Source organism: Corticium candelabrum, chromosome 6 (genome assembly GCF_963422355.1).
Source record: "Corticium candelabrum chromosome 6, ooCorCand1.1, whole genome shotgun sequence".
In the NCBI taxonomy this organism is placed as follows: Eukaryota; Metazoa; Porifera; class Homoscleromorpha; order Homosclerophorida; family Plakinidae; genus Corticium; species Corticium candelabrum.
Genome location: NC_085090.1, coordinates 6,720,118 through 6,742,617, shown reverse-complemented (window position 1 = coordinate 6,742,617; position 22,500 = coordinate 6,720,118). Strand labels below are relative to the sequence as shown.

At 41.5% G+C, this 22,500-nt stretch overlaps 3 protein-coding genes, 2 long non-coding RNA genes and 1 pseudogene across 10 annotated transcripts in view; 1 reads left to right on the top strand and 5 right to left on the bottom strand.

Moving 5' to 3' along the window:
- Positions 1 to 3,873: 3,873 nt before the first annotated feature.
- On the bottom strand, positions 3,874 to 5,452 carry LOC134181297 (uncharacterized). Its single transcript, XM_062648543.1, has one exon. It carries the CDS (start codon positions 5,446 to 5,448, stop codon positions 3,997 to 3,999), a length of 1,452 nt encoding a protein of 483 aa, XP_062504527.1. The 5' UTR covers positions 5,449 to 5,452; the 3' UTR covers positions 3,874 to 3,996.
- Positions 5,453 to 6,753: 1,301 nt separating this feature from the next.
- On the bottom strand, positions 6,754 to 7,462 carry LOC134180876 (uncharacterized; annotated as a pseudogene).
- Positions 7,463 to 9,465: 2,003 nt separating this feature from the next.
- On the top strand, positions 9,466 to 10,344 carry LOC134181088 (uncharacterized). The gene is made up of 3 exons (XM_062648296.1): positions 9,466 to 9,614; positions 9,939 to 10,082; positions 10,148 to 10,344. Exons 1-3 carry the CDS (start codon positions 9,491 to 9,493, stop codon positions 10,342 to 10,344), a joined length of 465 nt encoding a protein of 154 aa, XP_062504280.1. The 5' UTR covers positions 9,466 to 9,490.
- Positions 10,036 to 17,392, bottom strand: LOC134181089 (uncharacterized). 2 transcript variants are annotated; one of them, XR_009970068.1, is made up of 9 exons: positions 17,303 to 17,392; positions 17,208 to 17,247; positions 16,948 to 17,125; positions 12,509 to 12,727; positions 12,204 to 12,299; positions 11,934 to 12,019; positions 11,777 to 11,879; positions 10,245 to 10,371; positions 10,036 to 10,182 (listed from the first exon to the last, which is right to left on the bottom strand). It is a non-coding gene; the product is annotated as an uncharacterized LOC134181089 (long non-coding RNA). The 2 variants fall into 2 exon arrangements; XR_009970067.1 differs by lacking the exons at positions 10,036 to 10,182; positions 10,245 to 10,371 and having other exon boundaries at positions 11,624 to 11,879.
- Positions 14,495 to 15,503, bottom strand: LOC134181090 (uncharacterized). 2 transcript variants are annotated; one of them, XR_009970069.1, is made up of 3 exons: positions 15,348 to 15,503; positions 15,031 to 15,291; positions 14,495 to 14,967 (listed from the first exon to the last, which is right to left on the bottom strand). It is a non-coding gene; the product is annotated as an uncharacterized LOC134181090 (long non-coding RNA). The 2 variants fall into 2 exon arrangements; XR_009970070.1 differs by having other exon boundaries at positions 15,031 to 15,329; positions 15,386 to 15,487.
- A 3,234-nt stretch (positions 17,393 to 20,626) lies between the features above and the next one.
- The window catches only part of LOC134180996 (selenocysteine-specific elongation factor-like), a 12,062-nt gene continuing 10,188 nt past the window's right edge, over positions 20,627 to 22,500 (bottom strand). For 3 of the 4 annotated variants that reach the window (XM_062648177.1, XM_062648179.1, XM_062648180.1), the window contains 6 exons: positions 22,235 to 22,450; positions 22,001 to 22,059; positions 21,628 to 21,699; positions 21,481 to 21,574; positions 21,157 to 21,219; positions 20,627 to 20,955 (listed from right to left, as the gene is read on the bottom strand). In XM_062648177.1, coding sequence (XP_062504161.1) covers positions 20,732 to 20,955; positions 21,157 to 21,219; positions 21,481 to 21,574; positions 21,628 to 21,699; positions 22,001 to 22,059; positions 22,235 to 22,450 — 728 coding nt within the window. In that variant the 3' untranslated portion in view covers positions 20,627 to 20,731. The remainder of the gene's footprint in view (positions 20,956 to 21,156; positions 21,220 to 21,480; positions 21,575 to 21,627; positions 21,700 to 22,000; positions 22,060 to 22,234; positions 22,451 to 22,500) is intronic. The other variant, XM_062648178.1, reaches the window with a different exon arrangement.

The following is a 22,500-nucleotide window of genomic DNA, read 5'->3' as shown; positions in this document are numbered from 1 at the left end:
ATCTTCCTGTTGCATGCATGACCTCAAGGCTTAACTTCCAGCAATGCAATTTATTATGCAAGAATTAACATAAAATTTTGCATGTTGTACTCCAGTCGCGACCTTTCGAAAAAAATTGCTAGCCTACATTTCTAAGGTACGTGACTTGTGACCTTCCTTGCATATCTGCATGCATGGTTTTCTTTGAGCATCTCGATCTTATCCGTCTGTTGTACTACATGCATGAACCTGCACTCCAATGTTTTAGTGCATTGTTGGCATTTTCTTAGCCTCACAAGCCAAGCCTTCCTCCGTGCTCACAGTGCGACGTCACGTGTTGTTCGCCTACTCGCACGTGAGAGGCGGAGCTTTCTAGAAACACCTGACCCACCCACTCCCCAAAACTAAATCAAACAAAGTTCAAATTCAAGTCACTTACCATCTAAGATAAAATATTGGTGAGAAATTTATTTGGCGAATTGACGAATTATTCAGCTAACGCCAATATAAAATCCGTCACTTGGCCACTGGGATATTGTGACGTTGGTTGACGTCATCACTCACGTGCATCAAGCATCACGACGTCGTGGTGTACGTCCGCGCGGATGGTAACCTTTGCTTGCAGCCAGCTCCTCCCCCTATTTGACTTCCTTTAGCGGGGAGGGGTTCTGGTGTAGTTGCTTGATGTTGTCGTGTTGCCGCTTCACCGGTAAATGGTGCCAGGAACATGGTGTACTGAGATGAGATGAGTGGTCATGGTTGAAGTCAGGTGACCTTGACTAAGTACTAGCCTGTAACATTCCAAAACTCGTCATGTCTTGTTTTCGGTCCAGTTCTCCGTATGCAGTTGCGTTTGACCTAGCTGGTAAGAATTTTTGCAAAAGGAAACGCCATTAGAGTGGAAGGAGACTGTAGTCGGCATTCTAACCGAGCGTAACCACCCCCTATCTCCCCACTACAGTCGATGGATTGAGAACGACAAAATTTTCTGCTCTGCAGGTGGCGCTTCCTTTTGCCAAAACGCTGAACAGCTTGATCAAAGGTAACTATAGACAGAGAACTGGGCGGAACACAAGACATGACGAGCAATGGAATGACGAGCAATGGAATCTAGCACAGCGTTTCCATTAAATTTAAGGTCATGCACCTGACTAATTGAAACTACCACTTAGCTCACCGCAGTATTATATTCACCGTTTATCGGCAACACGATGGTACGACAACATCAAGGAACTGACCCTCTCCACCTACAGAAGTCAAAAGGGGGAGGGGCTGGCTATACGAGACTATAGTACTGTACTACCAGCTTGCCGCTAACTTTTGCCTACTCTGTCTAGCCCTTCGGCTTTCGGTCGTAGATGTAAATATCACCTGAACTTCTGACGCGAACACATATCACCAAGAATGTACTAATTGGGTAGCGCGCGCACGTAACCTACAAGCCATTACCTATTATTCGCAATTGTAGCCACATTATAGAAGCGAAAATTACAATACATACAGATTTGAAAAGCCTGTTAATTGCGCTTTCGAATCATACAAATCTCATAGCTATTGATGATAGTTTCGATGCGTTCATGTCAACTTCTTGTCTAGGCTACACTAATTGAATCCCCGATGTCTTCATCATCGAAAAGATCTGCTTTCTTGTGCGTTGCATCGTTGTCTGAATAGCTAATAAACATATGGAATATTAGAAAACGGTTTGAACGATTGTTCTAGACATCATTCTGTAACCAAAACATACGGGCACCTAGCCATAGCAACAGAAAACATGCCGTTACTATGGGCATAACTCAAATTATCAGCAACGACTAGAGGCCAAACTTGTAACACAGCTACTGAAACGCATACTGAAAAGATTTTGCAAAGAAATGAAACGTTTAAAAATAAAAATGATGTACTTACAGCGCCACGCGTCATCGCTGTCTTTTTATCTCACTCGTTCGTCGTCGTATCGGCGTCAAATGATGCGTTCGACACGAAACACACGCAAGAAACGTTTGAGTATGTTGTTTTCGCGTCCAAAGTGTTGGCGAAATCCTATCGAAGAACAAAGGACTACCAGACCGCCATGCATCGTCTCGGCAAAAATTGTGACGAAGCCGCATGCGCCGCTAAAATCTTGCCCGTATGTTTAGACACGCCCAAAGGGTGTGTCTAACGGTTAAAAATATTTTGATTGGCTAACAAAGCCGGGAGCCGGGGAAGATGGATGTGTAACGACAAGTCACATAACCGGAAAATGGCCGACGTGTGACGTAACGGAACTTGCGATATCTGGCGATTGATAGAACGTAGACTGTTGAAAGTAGGCTCATTGGAAAGAGAATTTATTAGCCATTCGTTTAAGCTATATTTTGAAAGTGGAAAGAAAGGATCCGTTCCGGGAAAACGGTCGACAGAAAGCCGGGTACTAAAAAGAGGCGGAGATACCGTAAGCACGTGATCGTACGTAGAGTAAACTATTTATAGGCGGTTTATCATTTATATGCGGTTTACCAAGGGCTAGAGGAGGCACAGTACTGCATGCACCACCTTATTAGGGAAGCAGTTTTAGTCATTCTCATGTCTGAGAGCGTGACGATCGTTTCTGGTTCTGTTTTTACTGTAACTGCATTGCTAATCTAAAATAAATTATCTAATTAAACTCACATTACATTGTTAGTCAAAGAGACCATTTCTTTCTATTGCCAGTAATTAGCTTCTCTATTGAAACTCCGATTGATATCAAACTAGGTAAGTAATCCAAATTAATTTATGTCATTTAGATGACATCATTATATAGTTTCAGGTATGAAGCAGATGCATTTTCAACGCATTTCAACGGTTCATATGTCAAATAACAAGCTTCATGTCTTCTATCTACGCATGACGATATGTATATCTTGAGACCTCAACGGTTAGCATGTGTATACGGTTTGCACAATACGGTATTATATATTTATACACACGAATCATTGTAACTTAGAGAGATCTCAGCAAATCTTGTAAAATTGTAATTATCTAACTGTAAGATTGCGCTTTTTATCCTATAGTTTTGCTAGAACTAAGAAAGTAAAGTCTCCTCACTCTAATTTTGCCCAGAAAAATGTACGCATGGGTGTCAGGAAAGTATAGTTCAGGGTACATTCAGACACGTTCGAAGTTTCAGATAGTTCGCAATCGTTGTCTAGTATTCGTTTCTGCCGCGCATTCTTTCATCGTCAAAACCGGCATAAATGGTTGCCGTTGCCGATTGTTTGGAAACCCATCTGCCGCTAAATGTGTAAGTATATATATATATATATATATATATATATATATATATATATATATATATTGTAATTAATACGTTAAATTTCTCTCGCTTGCCAAAATTCAGATTACGTAGGCCTAGGAACCGGGGGGAGGGGGCACGGAAGCATGCCTTCCATCACCTTTCCCAGCTGTCAAGTGACTTGTTAGCTAATATACAAAGATGACAAGCGTGAAAACTGATAACACTGACATGACATATTACGATATAGTATTACTGCACTAACACTATAGTGCTAATGTTGGTTTCCTGTTTTACTGTGTAGCATGCATACATAATAATAATACATTTAGACTTGTCTTGCAAAGCCACGCCTTCTTAACGAATTAGGCAAATGTGTGCCCCCTAAACCAAATCTAGATGTCTACGGATTACACAAACAAACCTCTCCAGATTGAATCGTGAAAGGGTCTCCATGCCCAAACATTCGTTATTGCACCCAGAAAAGGTTAATTAAATTAATATATTTAGCAAGTGCCAGCAAGTGTGCAGCAGCTGCATGTTCTGTAACTTAGAAGCTAGTAGCCCAGGGTTTAGCACTGTACTGCTTCTTCAGTCTAAACAGTGATGTGCAAGAAGGGTCCCAGAAAAATTGTAAAATACTAATGTAACAAGTTCGATCACCTAGGAAAAATGCTAAATTTGTTATTATTATTATTTAATTCAATTTTTGATATGTAAGACGCATTTGCAGGATATTCTATTCCAACTTTAAATTTTTACTTGATCCATATTTTCCCGTAAACAACAGCGTCTGCTCTGCAATTCAATTGGGATGACTCGTGGCTAGAAGAAAGGAAGTTGAATTCGTAGAGCCACTCGCAGTTACTGAACACGTCTCCCACTATTCCATGCCTGCTAGTTGTGTAGAATCTTCCGTTTACTATCACGACGTGTGGCTCCCAGTGATGCATCTGCTTACTCCTACTCGAGTCGATAAAACGGTGAGTCACGTGATTATACGGGTTTCTCAACCCGGCGCGAAAGTAATTGAGTTTGTAGTCGCCTGCCGTCCTCACTCCCCACAGCGGCACATATCGAATGGCGCGAAATGCGTCGAAATCGAGCTTTTCGTTATTCGACTTTTGCAAGTAGTACGTGCGTGGGCTGGGCGACCGATCACCCGTATTTAATCTAATAAAGGCCGACGTGTAGACCCTCATGATCGTATCATTGTATGCGTTGTAGACTTGATTGAGTCGAATTTGATTGAGACTAGCCCACTTGTCCGTGCGATCAGCCAACATGTTGTCCTCATTCATTCCGTTTACCGGGTATTTCTTCTCGTAGGAAGCATTGGCCGCCTTCACAACCGTCACCAGACTCCATCCGCCTCCATCCGTCAGCATGTCGCAGTAGACCTGGAACGCTTTGCTCGCGTTGCCACTCCCACTCGGATCTATCCAATAGGATCCGCTCGGTAGCTTCCCGCGCTTTTGTAGCACATCCCGGCACGTGATTCCCGCCATTTCCGGCGTGTCGCCAATCTGGTTGACCTTCAGCGCTTGCGACGACAACCGCTTTAGTTCCGTCTGGAGAGCGTCGACGGAGTCGACAAGGAAACTCGAGCAGCGGTAGCGATTCTCACCCGCATTCCAGACGAGAATCTCACCGTCGCGTGTACACTCGGGCACCATGGGCACACACACATCCAGAGTCTCGTTGTAGCTCATTCCCTCTCTCTGGCAGGCAATGAATCCCTGCAGACGAGCATATGAGGATGCTGCCTCGGATCTAAGTGTTTCCAACTGAGAACGAGCCGTTGTTACTCGGGATTGTAAGCTTAGAATCTGATCGTTAAGGTTGGAAGAGCAGGAAAACGTACCGGTTGTGTGCTGCCAGGCTATCACCTCTCCGTCACCGAAACAAGAAGGCAGCGACAGTATGCAATCGTCTGAAGACACATTGAGCCACAACGCCTTTTTAATCACGTCGTTGCAGTTTGCTGGTAAAATGGAGGAAATCTGGTTTCTCGTAGCTTGAAGTTCTTGTTGCAAGTCGTGCAGACTCGTTTCATTCCCACTGTTGTGGCGTATTACGACGTTTCCACTTGCTGCGTCCACGACCAAGTCGTTGCCTCGATAGTATATTTCTCCCTCGTCGACGCCGTCGGCGTAAACGACATAGAGGAGAGATAGAAGAGACAAGAACGGTAAAGTCATTGCCTGCATGCATGCAGCGTCAAAGCGTTTGGTGTTGAGCGGAAGCTGGCCATAAACACGTGCTTCCGGCAAAGCTGGTTTACAATTTGCAGTTCGTTAGAGACTTTTGAAAGGCAAGAATGCAATTTGCATGGAGAAAGAAAAGAGAGCCAGAGAATATGCTCATGACCTACTTAGTAGAGAGCCGAGTTATCTACAGACAGCTAGCTATTCGACCAATATGTTACGAACAATCTTGAGACGGTGACGTTGCATGGATTGGTGAATAGGGGCTATTGCGTTTTATGCGTCCGTACACGTAAATCTAGGCGACCGTATGTAAAGCCACAAAACCCGGCTTTTCTGAAAGCCACAAAACCATTCCAGAGAGATCAAATTCAAATGGCTATTTGTGTTTCCATGCATACTAATTGTGTGTTTCCTGATACTAAGTTTAAATAAACAAAGAACAGAGAAAAATACGTCACGTGACCGGACTGCACTACTATCCCTAACGTTTCACGCGTCGGGTAGATAATAGGTTTGACTGTCTGTTAGATTTGGTCGTTTTACGGCCAGACATGCAGAACTCCAACTGTAAATAACATTTTGGGGCAAACAGCTATGCTAATATTCGTCTTTGGACTGTATAGTATACAAGCATGAAAAAAAGGAACTACGTACTATGTATTTCCTATCGTTTTCTGTTGTCTCAGAGAGAAAGGTAGACAGACAGACAGACAGTCAAACAGACAGAAACAGAGACAGAGACACACTGACCAGAGTCGGTTCATGTAGCAACTAGGTTGTCTGCGGGTTCCACTCTCTCAGAGACACTTAGTGTCTTGTAAGAAAGCCGGTTTTCACAAAGGATAATAGTGGCTTTTTAAAAAGCCAGTTTTCAAATAGGATGAACGTCACTGGGTACGATAAATGTGGTCATATTGCCATGACACTTCTCCTACAAAAGTAAGGAAGCAGTCTCTGAACACCTTTCTGATTTCTGCAGCAGACCGTCCATATCTGATCCACCTAGCTGGCCAATCCTTGTAAGCCCATTATCACAGTTGGCTTCTAATCTCCATGCTCCATCCAAGGTGTTTCCGGCTCCATCCTCACTATCAACAAATCCTCGTGGACAATACACTGACGACTCTGTTGTCCGTAGATAGTTATGGAGAGCTATTGTTGCCCTTGTGAACTGGATTACATTCTCTGGTGTTGCGATAATTGGCCGTCGGAAGATTCTCCATCTTGCTGCTAGAATCCCAAAGCTGTTCTCGATGATCCGTCTGGCTCTGCTCAACCTGTAGTTGAAAATTGCTTCAGGATCACTCAGATTTCTTCCTGGATATGGCCGTAGCATGTTGGTTTGCAGCGGAAAAGCCTCATCCCAATAAAAGCAAAAGGAGCTTTGATTGGGGTTTCTGGCAATGCTGCTGGTGGTGGAATAGACAATAGATTAGATTCCAGTGCTTGACCAAAGGTTGAGTTGGAGAGCACCCCACCATCACTGTGCCAACCAGCATCTCCAATGTCAACAACAATAAATCTATAGTTTGCATCACACACTGCGAACAGAACAATCTAGTGGGATCCCTTATAATTGAAGTAAGTAGAGCCTGACCTAGGAGGAGCTTGCATTACTACGTGTTTGCCGTCAATTGCTCTAAGGCAATTTGAAAAATTCCATTTCTGGTAAAACAGATTACTGATGGCTTTCCAGTCATCACCAGTAGATGGTGCTTTCACATACTCTGCACAAAGCATTCCATGTAGCAGAACAAGTCTCCTGTAAAATGCTGCAAACAGTAGATGGGGCAATGCGGAAATTGTAGGAGAGAGAAATCTGGGAGTTACCCGTAGCCAGATAGCGCAACGTGAGAGCCAGCCTTTCACCAGGAGATATCTCTGGCCGCTAAGAACAGTGGTACCAACATGTACGTCGCTTCATCATGGGTCCAACTCTGGATAGCAGCTGGTCGACCGTGGCCTTTGACATGCGTAGGTAGCGGAAATGGCTTTCCGCGTCGCTGAGCCGCATCTCTTGCAAGAGATTGTGACACTCGCCCTAATCTGTTCTCTTCTGCAAAATCTTTCGAACCCAGAAGCGTTTCTTGATCTTATTCGCCTTCTTGCGACGACGTCGCTAGAGTAGACACAGCAGACACAACTCAACGTGAGAATAGCACGACTGTGGCAGCACGCGCTAAACTGATTGCACAACGTGACCGCAGAACGCGCCACGTATTGTGAATTGATCACGCGTTGAAACGCGACGCGACGATCAGCTGCGCGTTCATATTGTGCATGCAGCTTTAGGAGCACAAAAACACCTTCTTACGTCTGTAATCTAGATCATCGCTCCCCTTTTTCGACTTCCGGTTAAAGTTCTTGACCGGTCAATATGTAGCGGAAGTGGGATATGTTATTTATTGTAAGCGAATACTGGACACTGATTGGCGCAGACGAAGCTAGGGTGCTACAAATGCGTTTAAGGATGACTGCTCGGATATATCGAGAATTCCGAATGTGAATGCGAAGATATTATGAAGATCTGCCTTCTTGCCGTCAGTGGTTCCTCTCTAAAGTAAAATGGTGTCGGTAGAGCTGTTTTCCCGCCAGACTTTCAAATAGAATTCCTCAATACCACGGCTTACCTAGAAAACGCGCTTGTGCTTGGGTATTTGTTTATCCTTGTTCTTTTGATATCCGAAGAGAAACGTTCAGCGCGCCGTCTGGCGTGTGCTAAAGAGTACATTCCTATTTTCACATCCGGTCTGCTCACTTTCTTTTGCCGCTGATTTGTAGAAGGTTACAATCCCGGATGTAATTATAGAATCATCCTCTGTAGCACACGCCAGACGGCGTGCTGAACGTTTCTCTTCGGATAATAAAAGAACGAGGATGAAAAAATACTCGAGCACAAGCGCGTTCTCTAGGTATGTCGTGGTACGGAGGAATTCTGCTTCAAAGTCTGGCAGGAAAACAGCTCTACTGACACCAGTTTACTCTAGAGAGGAACCACTGACGGCAAGAAGGCAGATCTTCATAATATCTTCGCATTCACATTCGGCATTCTTGATATATCCGTAGCAGTCATCCGTAAACGCATTGATTCGTTCGCAGTGGGCGGAGCTTCATCGACCACGAAGCGCGGAGAAGGCGCGTGGGCGTTGCACATCACAGAAATATCGCTCGTTCTCGTATGCAAAAGTGAAGATAACGGAGTAACTTATACCGATCAATTTGTCTTGGTAAGATCTACTCATATAAGTTAAGTTCATTCTTGTTTGTATCCTGAGCAGGGTCATTCAGGATGCAGGTTTCTTTAAATCCGGCCGTCTAGATAGCTGCCTGGGGCTACTGGTTTATCAAGATGTGAATTGTTTGTGCACGGATATCAACGCCTCAGCTGGGTGCTACAAGCCGGTTATAGACCTTCTGGCAAGTGTATAAACAAATACAACCCGCTGCGGCCTTCGTCGGTTAGCACTCGGGCTTCGCCCTTGCGCCAACTTGTTCGCAGTGGGCGGAGCTTAACAGACCAACGTGTTGGCAGTGAGCGGCTTAAAATATTAAGCTCCGCCTACTGGGAAATCGACCAGGAAGCGTGGGCGTTGCACATCACAGTAACATCGATCGTTCTCGTATACAAAAACGAAAATAACGGAGTAACTTATACCGATCGATTTGTCTTGGTAAGATCTACTCATACAAGTTAAGTTAATATTTGTTGGACTTCCCTTTAACAGTTAGGCAGGCCTTCATCCTGTAATGCACGCATTCATCCTGTACTACACGCCTTCATCCTGAACGCCTACGTTTAGAGGACTTGCTAGAAAACCACACGCCCGACTTGAAAACCACACGCCTGACAACTGCAAGGAGCAGCAGCATGTCAAGTACAAGTGGAGACTCGTTCGCTCTCCATATTCTCCGTCCTTTCCATAGCAAGCTCCAGAACAGGTTGCAACCCCAGCTGCTCGTTCCGTGGCTGTACGAAAACGAAATTATCTCAGATGCAGAAAAAGAGAAGATCCAAAGTGGACGTACAAGATGGGAGCAAACAATGTACCTTCTAGACGTCATGAAGACTAGATCTCGAACAGACGCAATTCTATTTGCCAGAAAGCTGAGCAAAACCAAAGGCACACAAGATCTCGGAAAGAAAATCCTTGCAAAAGCAGGAGAAGGTGCAAATCAAATGATATTGCAGTGAATGCTAGATACATATACACTATTTTCATGGTTTGAAATGCTATTGCACATTTGCACTGTGCACACATAGTCAGCTAGTAACTTGGGTTTGACGTGTGGTAGAGGGAGGGAGGTGGGGAATCCCCTCGCTTCCGGTTGTGTCCTCCAACAATTTACGACTGTAATTCTCATTTCTAAAATAAATATTTACTAATTCTACACTTGCCCTTCGAAAGTATCTACATAATTTAGATAATTTCCATACTTACATAACAATGCTCTCCTATTCATTACTGTATTTAAACCGTTTACTATTACAGAATTTGAAGAGACATCACAACCAGTTGAAGATACTCGTCAAACACAACCCTACATTGCTATACCCACACTTCCTACTTTGCTTGTCACTCTGTTCTGCATTGCTGTAATGTTAATTTTCATCATACAATGGAAAGCCTGCACAGGTATCACGTACCCATCTAGTCATCTCCACACAATTCTCTCAACATCTGATTTATATTGATTTCAGGTAACAGTCAAGAAGACAGAGTCATACTAATATATCTGGAAAAACAAGATCACTTACAAACAGTAATCATCAGTCTGCCATGTGCTGGGAAACTAACAGTTTCTATGTTTGGGCAAAAAGAGACCAAACAACAGCAAACTGAAGGCAACCAAAACCGCAAGAAGGCATCAGAATACAAAACTATGAAAGAAGTTTGAACAATTGGTGATGAAGGATACATGTCACTAAACAGACAAGCAGTGATACAACAATAGTTTACAGCATAGATAGCAGTGCAGTAGTTGCTGGCAACATTTGATTACATGTGTACAAATAACTTACGTCAAACTTGTTTCTATCCAATCCCTACATTTCTCCTCATTTTTATGTATACCTACGTATGGATGGACGGACGGAATAACAGACGGACAGAGGGACGGACAGACGGACGGACAAAGGGAAGCACAGACGGAGGGACGGACTGACGGACGGACTAACAGACTGACGGACGGAGGGAAGGACAGACGAAGGGACGGACTGACGGACGCACTGACAGACGGATGGAAGAACATTCCAGTACACGTATACCCCTATGACGCAATATAGAGAACTTGCTTGCTTTGCTCGTTCGCAAATAATTCGACATAACCGACCACATGTGTTTGTGACGTCATTGCACCATTTTGAGGTATTACGCACCTCCCACTTTTGAAGTCAGGGTATGGCCATGTACACGTACTCAACTGTTACATACTAGTCCAGACGTCTTATCAATTAAACTCCCTTGCACAAACTTAGACCGTGTGTGCATGCACAATTAAACAAAGGAATACAAACGCGTTTTACATCAACAATTCAAACATCAAGTATTACCACAGTCACCATGGGAGAATGTTACATTTAATTAATTAAACAAATAAATCAACCCACTGTCAACATTTGACTGTCCCCAGTCAAACAGCCATTTTTTGCAAAAACAAATGTACCAAAAACAGTACAGTAATGCTACAAGGTAAAAAATAGGACTCGACATATTGTTACTACAGTACACCCTCGATTATCCGGACCTCGATTATCCCAACATTCGATTAGCTGGACAAATTCTGTGTCCCCTGACGTTTGCATTCTCGCTTATGGAACTACCGGTTTATACATTATATTTCACTCCGTATACTAATACGTTGTAGGTACAGCCTCTCACCAATGAGCTAATAGTACATAAACAGGCAGTTGTTGATGACTACTCTAGTGACATGAATGGACAGTAAGTGTGGAAACAGAGTGTGGTCAACAGAATTACTTGATATTTATCAACTTTCGATTATCCGGAAACTTGATTATCCAGACTTATATTCTGCCTCCGGAAAAGTCCGGATAATCCAAAGTGTGTACTGTCAATGATAATTGATATTAATTACATGGTCCATTATAAGATGTAAATGCTCATAGTCCCCTCAGACACAGTGCCAGGCGTCATCACTGTCACCACGCAATTTTTTACTAATACTCTTGCATCTAAACTTGTTTTCTGAAAAAGTGATAGTTAATTGTCGTTGTTTATACCCTTTTACCTCAAACAGCTCATTGAGCGAGGTCCAACACATTACAGTTGGAATGCATACTTTTTACAAATTTTCATTATAAAGTTACCGCTAATGAATCATCTTCTTAGCAGGATCAAAACTGTATCTCTTAAACTGAAGAGTTACACGAATGTTGCTTTCTCTGATGTCTGTTAAGCTGCCATCTTCATCTAATAATATGCCATCAGTGTATCTCAGCAATGATCGATATTGCTCACACCAACCTGATTTTGGCTTGCCACCCTTTTTCTTATGGCTTGATAGTAACTTTTGTGTCTCTTGTAAGAGACCAGCTGCATCAAATAAGATACTAAGAATACAGAACGAACAATTAATACATCAAATATTAATTAAAACTCTACAAATCATAATTATGCTGGTTTCAGCTACGAAGCTGTCAACAGACAATTACACCAGACCAAGAAACAATTCCCCCCCGCGTGTCCTCGAGCACGGAAGATCAAACAAACAATTAAGCACACAGTGCATGTCACCTGGTATTCGAACTTTAGACTTTCCACTCTGACCAAACGATCCCTCAATAACACGGTCTTCGCCTAAGAGTCGACAAACAAACACAACGTTTTACACTAAACAAAAAAAATGAAATGAAATAAATACAAATAAAAATTAAAAAATGGAAAGAAAAAAGGAAAAAAATTTAAAAAAAACATTTAAAATAAAAAATTAAAATTTTAGAAATAAAAAAATAAAAAATATAAGAATAAAAAATAATAAAAATTAAAAAAAATTGAAAAATTAAAACAAAACCATTACTACGCCTAACAATGTCACTCACCAGTCAACTGCTTCACTCCTACTCCAACAAATAACTTCATATTTGTCTCTTTTGTAAAATTAGAACGTATGATGACTGTATATTCGTCTTGTAACTAGAGCAAAAAATTACCTTTACTCAACAATACACTCGATCAATATGATCTACCCGTTCTACAACACCCCCTCTTTTCTTCACTTTGAAGACTTTCAACTTCGGTAGAACAGTCTCTGAATACCACTGTACAACAAAACAACTAGAGTAATCATTCTGCCATGAACGTCAGGCTGAGGATCAGCCAAATGGCTAAGCTTGTTCGTGTGTGTGTGTGTGTGTGTGTGTGTGTGTGTGTGTGTGTGTGTGTGTGTGTGTGTGTGTGTGTGTACGCGCGCGCACAACCAGTCACATTTCCATGCACATACTTCACACACAATCTGAACAAAACCCGGAGAGGGAAGAACGCGCAAGAAATTAGACTCGGTTTCTTGCGCCTTGCATGCGTCTTGCGTTTCTCTAGATCAACCTCATGATCGGCGTAATAATAGCAGGGGCTCATCCTTTTACGACTTCCACTCCCCTCCATGAACACCTACGCATGGGGACTCATTCGAGCCTACCACAGTCGCATTTTGCAACGGTGATAACCGGAATCTACAGCAGCATGACAAGGACAAGTGAGGACTCGTTCGCTCTCCATATTCTCCGTCCTTTCCATAGCAAGCTCCAGAACAGGTTGCAAGCCCAGCTGCTCGTTCCGTGGCTGTACGAAAAGGAAATTATCTCAGATGCAGAAAAAGAGAAGATCCAAAGTGGACGTACAAGATGGGAGCAAACGATGTACCTTCTAGACGTCATGAAGACTAGATCTCCAACAGACGCAATTCTATTCGCCAGAAAGTTGAGCAAAACCAAAGGCATACAAGATCTCGGAAAGAAGATCCTTTCAAAAGCAGGCGAAGGTGCAAATCAAATGATATTGCAGTGAATGCTACATCTAGATACAATATTTTCATGGTTTGAAATGCTATTGCACATTGGCACTGTGCACACTTAATTAATTATTCTGGCAACGAAAGAAACATAGTCGAGGGACTCCGAGGGAATCCCCTCGCGAGAGACATATTGCGACATGGGCGTTATGGAATTTGTAATCACGTGATCGCATGGGCGCCATTTTGTTTCCAGTCGTGTGTAGACAGTATCCGGCATTAGGCGCGTTTCGACCCACTAGCGAGACTATGGTTAACTGCTGCGCTTGGAACTGTAGTAATAGATCAGAAAATGGATTCAAAATGTTTCGGTTCCCTAAGAATCGTGCCAGAAGAAAAGTTTGGGAGGCTAGAGTAAGTCGCAAGAACTGGATAGCATCGCCATATGCGCTCCTGTGCGAGGTACATAAATACCGTAGCGTTTATCGTGTTTCTCACGCACTACGGTACAGTAGATACGCGTTGTGATGTCAGCCAAAGCGGATTTGGTTCTAGTAGACTCAGATCTTGAACTAATTAATATAGATATTATTTGTAGACTGCCTAGATGGTATGTCTGGCAGCTACATGCTAAGTTGGTCCACTTGTGCACATTTTTTTAATAATGATGATAGTCTCCTGCAGAAGTACATGGAATTTTCATCATTTTGAAGGCACACTTTGATGAATCACAATTTGAGTGCAGAAGGGCTGATGGAAAAAGAAAACTTAAGTGGAACGCTGTTCCAACCATATTTCCTCACAAGGAACGACGTCAACGTATTAGAAAATCGCCATTAGCAAGACATCCAGTGGACATTTCCAAGCAAGTGAATCTGGTCTTGAGAGACCACATGTACTCAATCAGTGGTGTTTCACCAGAACCATTTTCAAAATGTAAGTCACTATGCAACAGTTCACATGTTTATGTCAGTGCATGAATTGTTCTTCACTTAATTAATAACCTCTCAATCAACTGTACTATATTTATAAAACCACAAAGAAAACTGCAAATTACACATGATAGAACACACACACGCAGTAATGACAACAGGCACACATGTAGACATAATTTCAAAGTTTAGTAGAAGTTTCTTCAATCTTGGGATTGTTTTCATTTTTCAATTGTTTAAATTACTACTATGAAGAACCAAGTACAATTAATGCAAGTTAACTAATCTATCTCAATTGATTAATGTACAGCTGAACATAATTCCAACGATGATGAAGCAACTCAACATGACTCTGTAGCATATGAAACCAGTGTGGCAGATCTAGATATAGATGTGGATGAATCTAATACCCTTTCAATTGATTCCTCTACAACAGCTAGAGAAGTCGTAAAATTGAAAGCCAAATTACAAGTTTCAAGAGCCAAACTGCACAAAATTACAAGAAGAAATAATGCACTTGCTAAGCAAATGGCAAGTCAGGAATCAAAGATTAAAAAACTGTTTGCTGAAGATCAGCTGCTAGCATTGTCCCGAGGAATGCGAGGAATTCGGTGGTCATCTGCCACAGTGAAAAAAGCCATACAACTTCGATTTGCATGTGGAGCCACAGGATATAACTTACTCAGCCAAGTTTTTAAATACTTAGCAGTGAAGGTAAATAATTTGTGTGAAGAGGAAAGAGTCTGCTGTCTCACATTAGATGAAATGTCCATTACACCTAGTATTGAGTATGATGCAAGTAGTGGACAATTGCTTGGGAATGTGACTTTGCCTGGTCATTGTGGTAGTGCCACTCATGCTCTTGTGTTTATGTTGGGAGGACTGTCATCACGGTGGAAACAGACAGTAGCATACCATTTCACAGGAAACTCCACTGACGGAACTGTAATGAAACCAATTGTGCTGGAATTATTGAATGTGCTGCAAAGATAGGCTTACATGTCATAGCTGTGACTAGTGACATGGGATCTGCAAACCGAGCACTGTGGAGAAGCTTTGGCCTCATGACTGGAAGACACTGCAATACTGTTAGCAAAGTAGTACATCCTCAAAGTCCAACCAAATGGTTATATTTTCTCACTGATGTTCCTCACCTAATAAAGAATCTTAAGGCAGCTTTGGTTAGTGCCAAAGTCATCACTCTACCTGATGATGTTGTTAGAGCAAACAACTTGAACTGTAGTTTTGTGTCCATTACACCTGTAAAAGATCTAGTAGAGTTTGAGAACCATCATGATTTAAAATTAGCACCAAAGCTAACTAACGCCACTATTTCTCCATCACATTTTGAGAAAATGAAAGTATCACATGCACTGCATCTGTTTAGTAAGTCGGTGAGCTCTGGACTTCAATACCTTGTGAAAGAAGAAGGCCGAGGAAATGAATATCTTTCTACTGCTTGGTTTCTGGATGTGTTTAACCGGTGGTTTGATTTCATGACAAGCAGGTACCCTGCAGTTGCACTAAGCAGATTGAATTGTGATAAATATGAAGAAGCTCTAATATTTCTTACGTCTATTATCAACTTAGTACAGAGCATGAAAATTGGAGATAAAAAAATGACTGGAAACCCGTGCAAGCAGGGATTATAATGTCTACAAACAGTGTTCTTGGTATCCAAGAGGAGTTGCTTTCAATGGGATACAAGTTCCTTTTGACAAGTCGTCTTACTCAAGATTGCCTTGAAAATCTTTTTAGTTTAGTCAGGCTAAAAAATCCTATTCCTTCACCACTGGCATTTAAATACGCATTAAAAGTCATTTGCATTGCACAGTTCCTGAAACAACCTCATGCATATCAAGGAAACTACCAAGAAGATGATAGAGACATAGCAATTGACTTTCTTGACCAGCCATTGAAGCTACCAAGTACTGAACTGGATCTGAAAGATTTTGAAGTGGAAATATCAGAAGCAAATTGCATAGATGACATTCAGAAGGCTGAGTTGAACAGCTTATATTACCTTGTAGGATACTGTCTACACAGCATAAAGAAAAATGAGGAAATCTGCACAGGTTGTTTTGTGGAAGTGACCAGCTGTAATCTAAGTGATCAAGACTCAACAACGTTCACTATTCTAAAAGAGTATAAGCAAGGATGCCTTACTCAGGTATCAGAGAAAGCATTCTCTATGATGCTCAAAGTAGAAGTCATGCTAAGGAACTTCGATGAATCAGTGTTGATGACATCAAAAAATGTGAAAAGAATATTGCTGGACAAGGCTGAAGAAATAACAGTACATGATTTGTTCCTCAATTGTCATAATATCAAGCAGAAGCTACTATCAAAGTACTTGACTGTTCGCTTACACATTCTATGCAAGCAGATGAAACGTAAAAGAAAACAGGAGTTAGAGAAAGAAAAGAATCAGAGTCAAGGTGAACTAGGAAGCAAGAGCATGACAATGAGAAAATTAGTTAAAAAATTGAAATGAAAATGAATGCCCTTGTATGGAAACACAACTCTAGCCAGTCAACAAATGTGTGCATGAGTATACATGTGTGCTTGTGTAACATGTGATTAAGCATCGCATTTATACCTTTTGTAACTTGAGCTTCTGATGATGAGCCATCGTTTTATTTATACCATTCATTGCAGAAAGAAACGCGTACAGAACACGGCTATAAATGTTGGAATTCCGAGGCCAAAGCGCGAGGTTTTCCTTGAAGAGCGTCAGAACTGTTCAGATCGGTTGTTTGAACAATACAACGTCTCTCCTGCAGTGCAAACATTGACAGAAACAACTGAAATCTTGCAAACGGTTCATTTGGAATCTCTGTATTTCGGTAGCGCTCTCACCCGAAACCACGATGATCAGGAAACGACACAAATCGAGCTTCTGAAGAAGTAAATCATAGTCCAATAGTTGCAACAAGTAGCAACGTAAAACTCACTTTAATGTAGAAACAGCAGTAGCCTAGTATGATTTTAGACAGATTTTTTACGTAGCGCGCATGGAAACAAAATGGCGCCCTTGATACGGGTTGTCTCAACTCTATATATATATGGCTCTGCCCCTCGCTTCCGTCGTTTCCGGTTGTGGTCGTACCGGTCCTCCTCCTCGCGCTCTTGTTTTGTTAAGCACGTGCCAAAATACGTGGAGCGCGCGCAAGAGGAGGAGGACTGGGTACGAGTCTAGTGTTCTCCCACAAGTTACCACTGTAATTCTGATTTCTATATTTTACTAATTCTACACTTGCCTTTCGAAAGTATCTACACAATTTAGATAATTTCCATACTTACATAACAATGCTCTCCTATTCATTACTGTATTTAAACCGTTTACTATTACAGAATTTGAAGAGACATCACAACCAGTTGAAGATACTCGTCAAACACAACCCTACATTGCTATACCCACACTTCCTACTTTGCTTGTCACTCTGTTCTGTATTGCTGTAATGTTAATTTTCATCATACAATGGAAAGCCTGCACAGGTATCACGTACCCATCTAGTCATCTCCACACAATTCTCTCAACATCTGATTTATATTGATTTCAGGTAACAGTCAAGAAGACAGAGTCATACTAATATATCTGGAAAAACAAGATCACTCACAAACAGTAATCATCAGTCTGCCATGTGCTGGGAAACTAACAGTTTCTATGTTTGGGCAATAAGAGACCAAACAACAGCAAACTGAAGGCAACCAAAACCTAATTTCTTACGCGTGCTTGACACGACACGCCCCTCCGTGAATACCTACGCATGGGGACTCATTTCAGCCAACCACACTCCAGCCAACCACACTCCAGCCCACCATACTCCAACGGTGACAACCGGAACCTACAGCAGCATGACAAGGACAAGTGAGGACTCGTTCGCTCTCCATATTCTCCGTCCTTTCCATAGCAAGCTCCAGAACAGGTTGCAACCTCAGCTGCTCGTTCCGTGGCTGTACGAAAAGGAAATTATCTCAGATGCAGAAAAAGAGAAGATCCAAAGTGGACGTACAAGATCGGAGCAAACGATGTACCTTCTAGACGCAATGAAGACTAGATCTCGAACAGACGCAATTCTATTCGCCAGAAAGTTGAGCAAAACCAAAGGCACACAAGATCTCGGAAAGAAGATCCTTTCAAAAGCAGGCGAAGGTGCAAATCAAATGATATTGCAGTGAATGATACATCTAGATACAATATTTTCATGGTTTGAAATGCTATTGCACATTGGCACTGTGCACACTTTCTTAGTCCTACCTTCGGAGGAATTCGGGGGGAATCCCCACGTACCTGGGTGTGTTCGACGGTTGTGTCCTCCTCCCATCACTCAAGCACGTGCCAAAACACGTGGAGCGCGCGCTAGAGGAGGAGGACTGGGTACGAGTCTTGTGTTCTCCTACAAGTTACCACTGTAATTCTAATTTCTATATTTTACTAATTCTACACTTGCCTTTCGAAAGTATCTACACAATTTAGATAATTTCCATACTTACATAACAATGCTCTCCTATTCATTACTGTGTCTAAACCGTTTACTATTACAGAATTTGAAGAGACATCACAACCAGTTGAAGATACTCGTCAAGCACAACCCTACGTTGCTATACCCACGCTTCCTATTTTGCTTGTCACTCTGTTCTGCATTGCTGGAATTTCACTTTTCATCATACAATGGAAAACCTGCACAGGTATCACGTACCCATCTAGTCATCTCCACACAATTCTCTCAACATCTGATTTATATTGATTTCAGGTAACAGTCAAGAAGACCGAGTCATACTAATATATCTGGAAAAACCAGATCATTCACAAACAGTAATCATCAGTTTACCATGTGGTGGCCAACTAACAGTTTCTATGTTTGGGCAAAAAGAGACCAAACAACAGCAAACTGAAGTCAACCAAAACAGCAAGAAGGCATCAGAATACAAAACTATGAAAGAAGTTTGAACAATTGGTGATGAAGGATACATGTCACTAAACAGACAAGCAGTGACACAACAATAGTTTACAGCATAGACAGCATAGATAGCAGTGCAGTAGTTGCTGGCAACATTTGATTACATGTGTACAAATAACCTATGTCAAACTTGTTTCTATGCAATCCCTACATTTCTCCTCATTTTTATGTATACCTACGTATGGATGGACGGACGGAATAACAGACTGACTGACCGACGGACGGGCGGAGGGAGGGACGGAGAGAGGGACGGACGGGCGGAGGGACGGACGGGCGGAGGGACGGACGGATGGCTGGACAGACGGCTGGACGGACTGACGGACGGAGGGAGGGAGGGACGGACGGACAGACTGACGGAGGACTGATAACGCAATATAAAGAACTCGCTTGCTTCGCTCGCTCGCAAATAATTCGACCTAAACCACCGCATGTGTTTGTGACATCATTGGACCATTTTGAGGTATTACGCACCTCCCACTTTTGAAGTCAGGGTATGGCCATGTACTCAATTGCTACACACTAGTCCAGACGTCTTATCAATTAAACTCGCTTGCACAAACTTAGACGGTGTGTGCATGCAAATTTATTCATATGAATACAAACGCGTTTTACATCAACAATTCAAACATCAAGCATTACCACAGTCACCATGGGAGAACATTTAATTAAACAAGTAAATCTACCCAATGCCAACTTTTGACTGTCTCCAGTCAAACAGCCATTTTTTGCAAAACAATGTACCAGAAACAGTACAGTAATGCTACAAGGTAAAAAATTAAATCTGGAAATATTCCTACTACAGTACACTCTCGATTATCCAGACCTCGATTATCCCCACATTCGATTAGCTGGACAAATTCTGTGTCCCCTGACGTTTGCATTCTCGCTTAAGGAACTACCAGTTTATACATTATATTTCACTCCGTATACTAATACGTTGTAGGTACAGCCTCTCACCAATGAGCTAGTAATACATAAACAGGCAACTGTTGATGACTACTCTAGTGACATGAATGGACAGTAAGTGTGGAAACAGAATGTGGTCTTGCACAGTGGAACAGAATTACTTGATATTTATCAACTTTTGATTATCCGGAAACTTGATTATCCAGACTTATAGTCTGTCTCCGGAAAAGTCCGGATAATCAAGAGTGTGTACTGTCAATGATAATTGATATATTTACATGGTCCAATATGAGATGCAAATGCTCATAGTCCCCTCAGACACAGTGCCAGGCGTCATCACTGTCACCATGCAAATTTTTTACTAATACACTTGCATCTAAACTTATTTTCTGAAAAAGTGCTAGTTAATTGTTGTTGCTTATACTCTTTTACCTCAAACAGCTCATTGAGTGAGGTCCAACACCTTACAGTTGGTATGCATATTTCTTACAAATTTTCATTATAAAGTTACCGCTACTGAATCATCTTCTTAGCAGCATCAAAACTGTATCTCTTGAACTGAAGAGTTACACGAATGTTGCTTTCTCTGCTGTCGGTTAAGCTGCCATCTTCATCTAATAATATGCCATCAGTATATCTCAGCGATGATCGATGTTGCTTACACCAACCTGATTTTGACTTGCCACCCTTTTTCTTATGGCTTGATAGTAACTTTTGCGTCTCTTGTAAGAGACCAGCTGCAACAAATAAGACATTATGAATACAGAACCAACAATCAATAAATCACACATTAACTAAAATCTCTACAAATCGTAATTATGCTGGTTTCAGCTATAAAGCTGTCAACAGACAATTACACCAGACCAGGAAACAATTTGCCACCCGGTGTGTCCTCCAGCCCGAAGGAGCAAACAAAACAAGCACACAGTGTATGTCACCTGGTATTCGAACTTTAGACTTTCCACTCTGACCAAACGAGCCCTCGATGACACCATCTTCGCCTAAGAGTCGACACACAAACAAAACGTTTCAGAATAAACAAAAATAAAAAAATACAAAATACAAAATAAGAAATATAAAGAAAGGAAAAACGAAAAAATAAACATAAAAATTTAAAATTTAAAAATAAAAACAAAAATTAATAAAAAAAATACAAAATTAAATAAAAAGAGAAAAAGTAAAAAATGAAAAGAAATAAAAATTAAAAACAAAAATATGAAAAACAAATTAAAAACAATAGTATGCCTAAACATGTTACACACCAGTTGACAGCTTCACTCGTAGTCCAGCAAATAACTGCATGTTTGTCTCTTTCTTAAAAATAGAACGTACGATGACTGTATATTCGTCTTGTAACTAGAGTAAAACATGACCGTTACTCAGCAATACACTCAATCAATATGATGTACCCGTTCTACAACACCCTCTCTTTTCTTCACTTTGAAGACTTTCAACTTCGGTAGAACAGTCTCTGGATAAAACTGTACAACAAATAACTACAGTTATCGTTCTGGCATAAACGTCCAGCTGAGAATCAGTCAAGTGTGTAAGCATGTTTGTGTGTGTGTGTGTGTGTGTGTGTGTGTGTGTGTGTGTGTGTGTGTGTGTGTGTGTGTGTGTGTGTGTGTGTGTGTCCCCGTGTCTGAGGTGTGTGTGTGTGCATGTCTCTGTGTGTGTGTGTGTGTGTGTGTGTGCACATGCCCACTTGTATCATGTCTGCCTTTCCATCATTACAAACACACCATTTCTCAGCTGTCAATAACCTAGTCGACATATTCTCACCTTGTCAGTAAGACCTTCTATTATATGGCCATGAAATGCAATCCTGCACATGTTGCTATCTAACGTCAAAATCAAGGTCACAAAACCTTCAAACATCAAACAACAACTTTAACAACAACATTATTTCTAATTTATTTCAATTAACATTACATATTTAATTATATATATTAAAATATAATTATAAATATAATTAAATTTTATATAATTTAATAACAAAATATATTGCCAGGATACGAATGTCTGTGTCTAGTCGAGATCCAATGATGAGACTATTCGAAGGACATGTTACTGGGCGTTCAAATTCCAACAGACCAAATTGTCTTCCCACTACAATGTCGGTCTTCTTGTCTAAAGAATCTGCCACAGCAGCTGCTGCTTCAGTCTTTGACTTTGTTGATGGTTCCACTAGAAGCTCGTCTTGATGACAATATTCTCGGTCAAATGAAAAGTCTGACGCAATATAGAATGAGTGAGTAGACATGTGAGGTTTATCGTGTGAA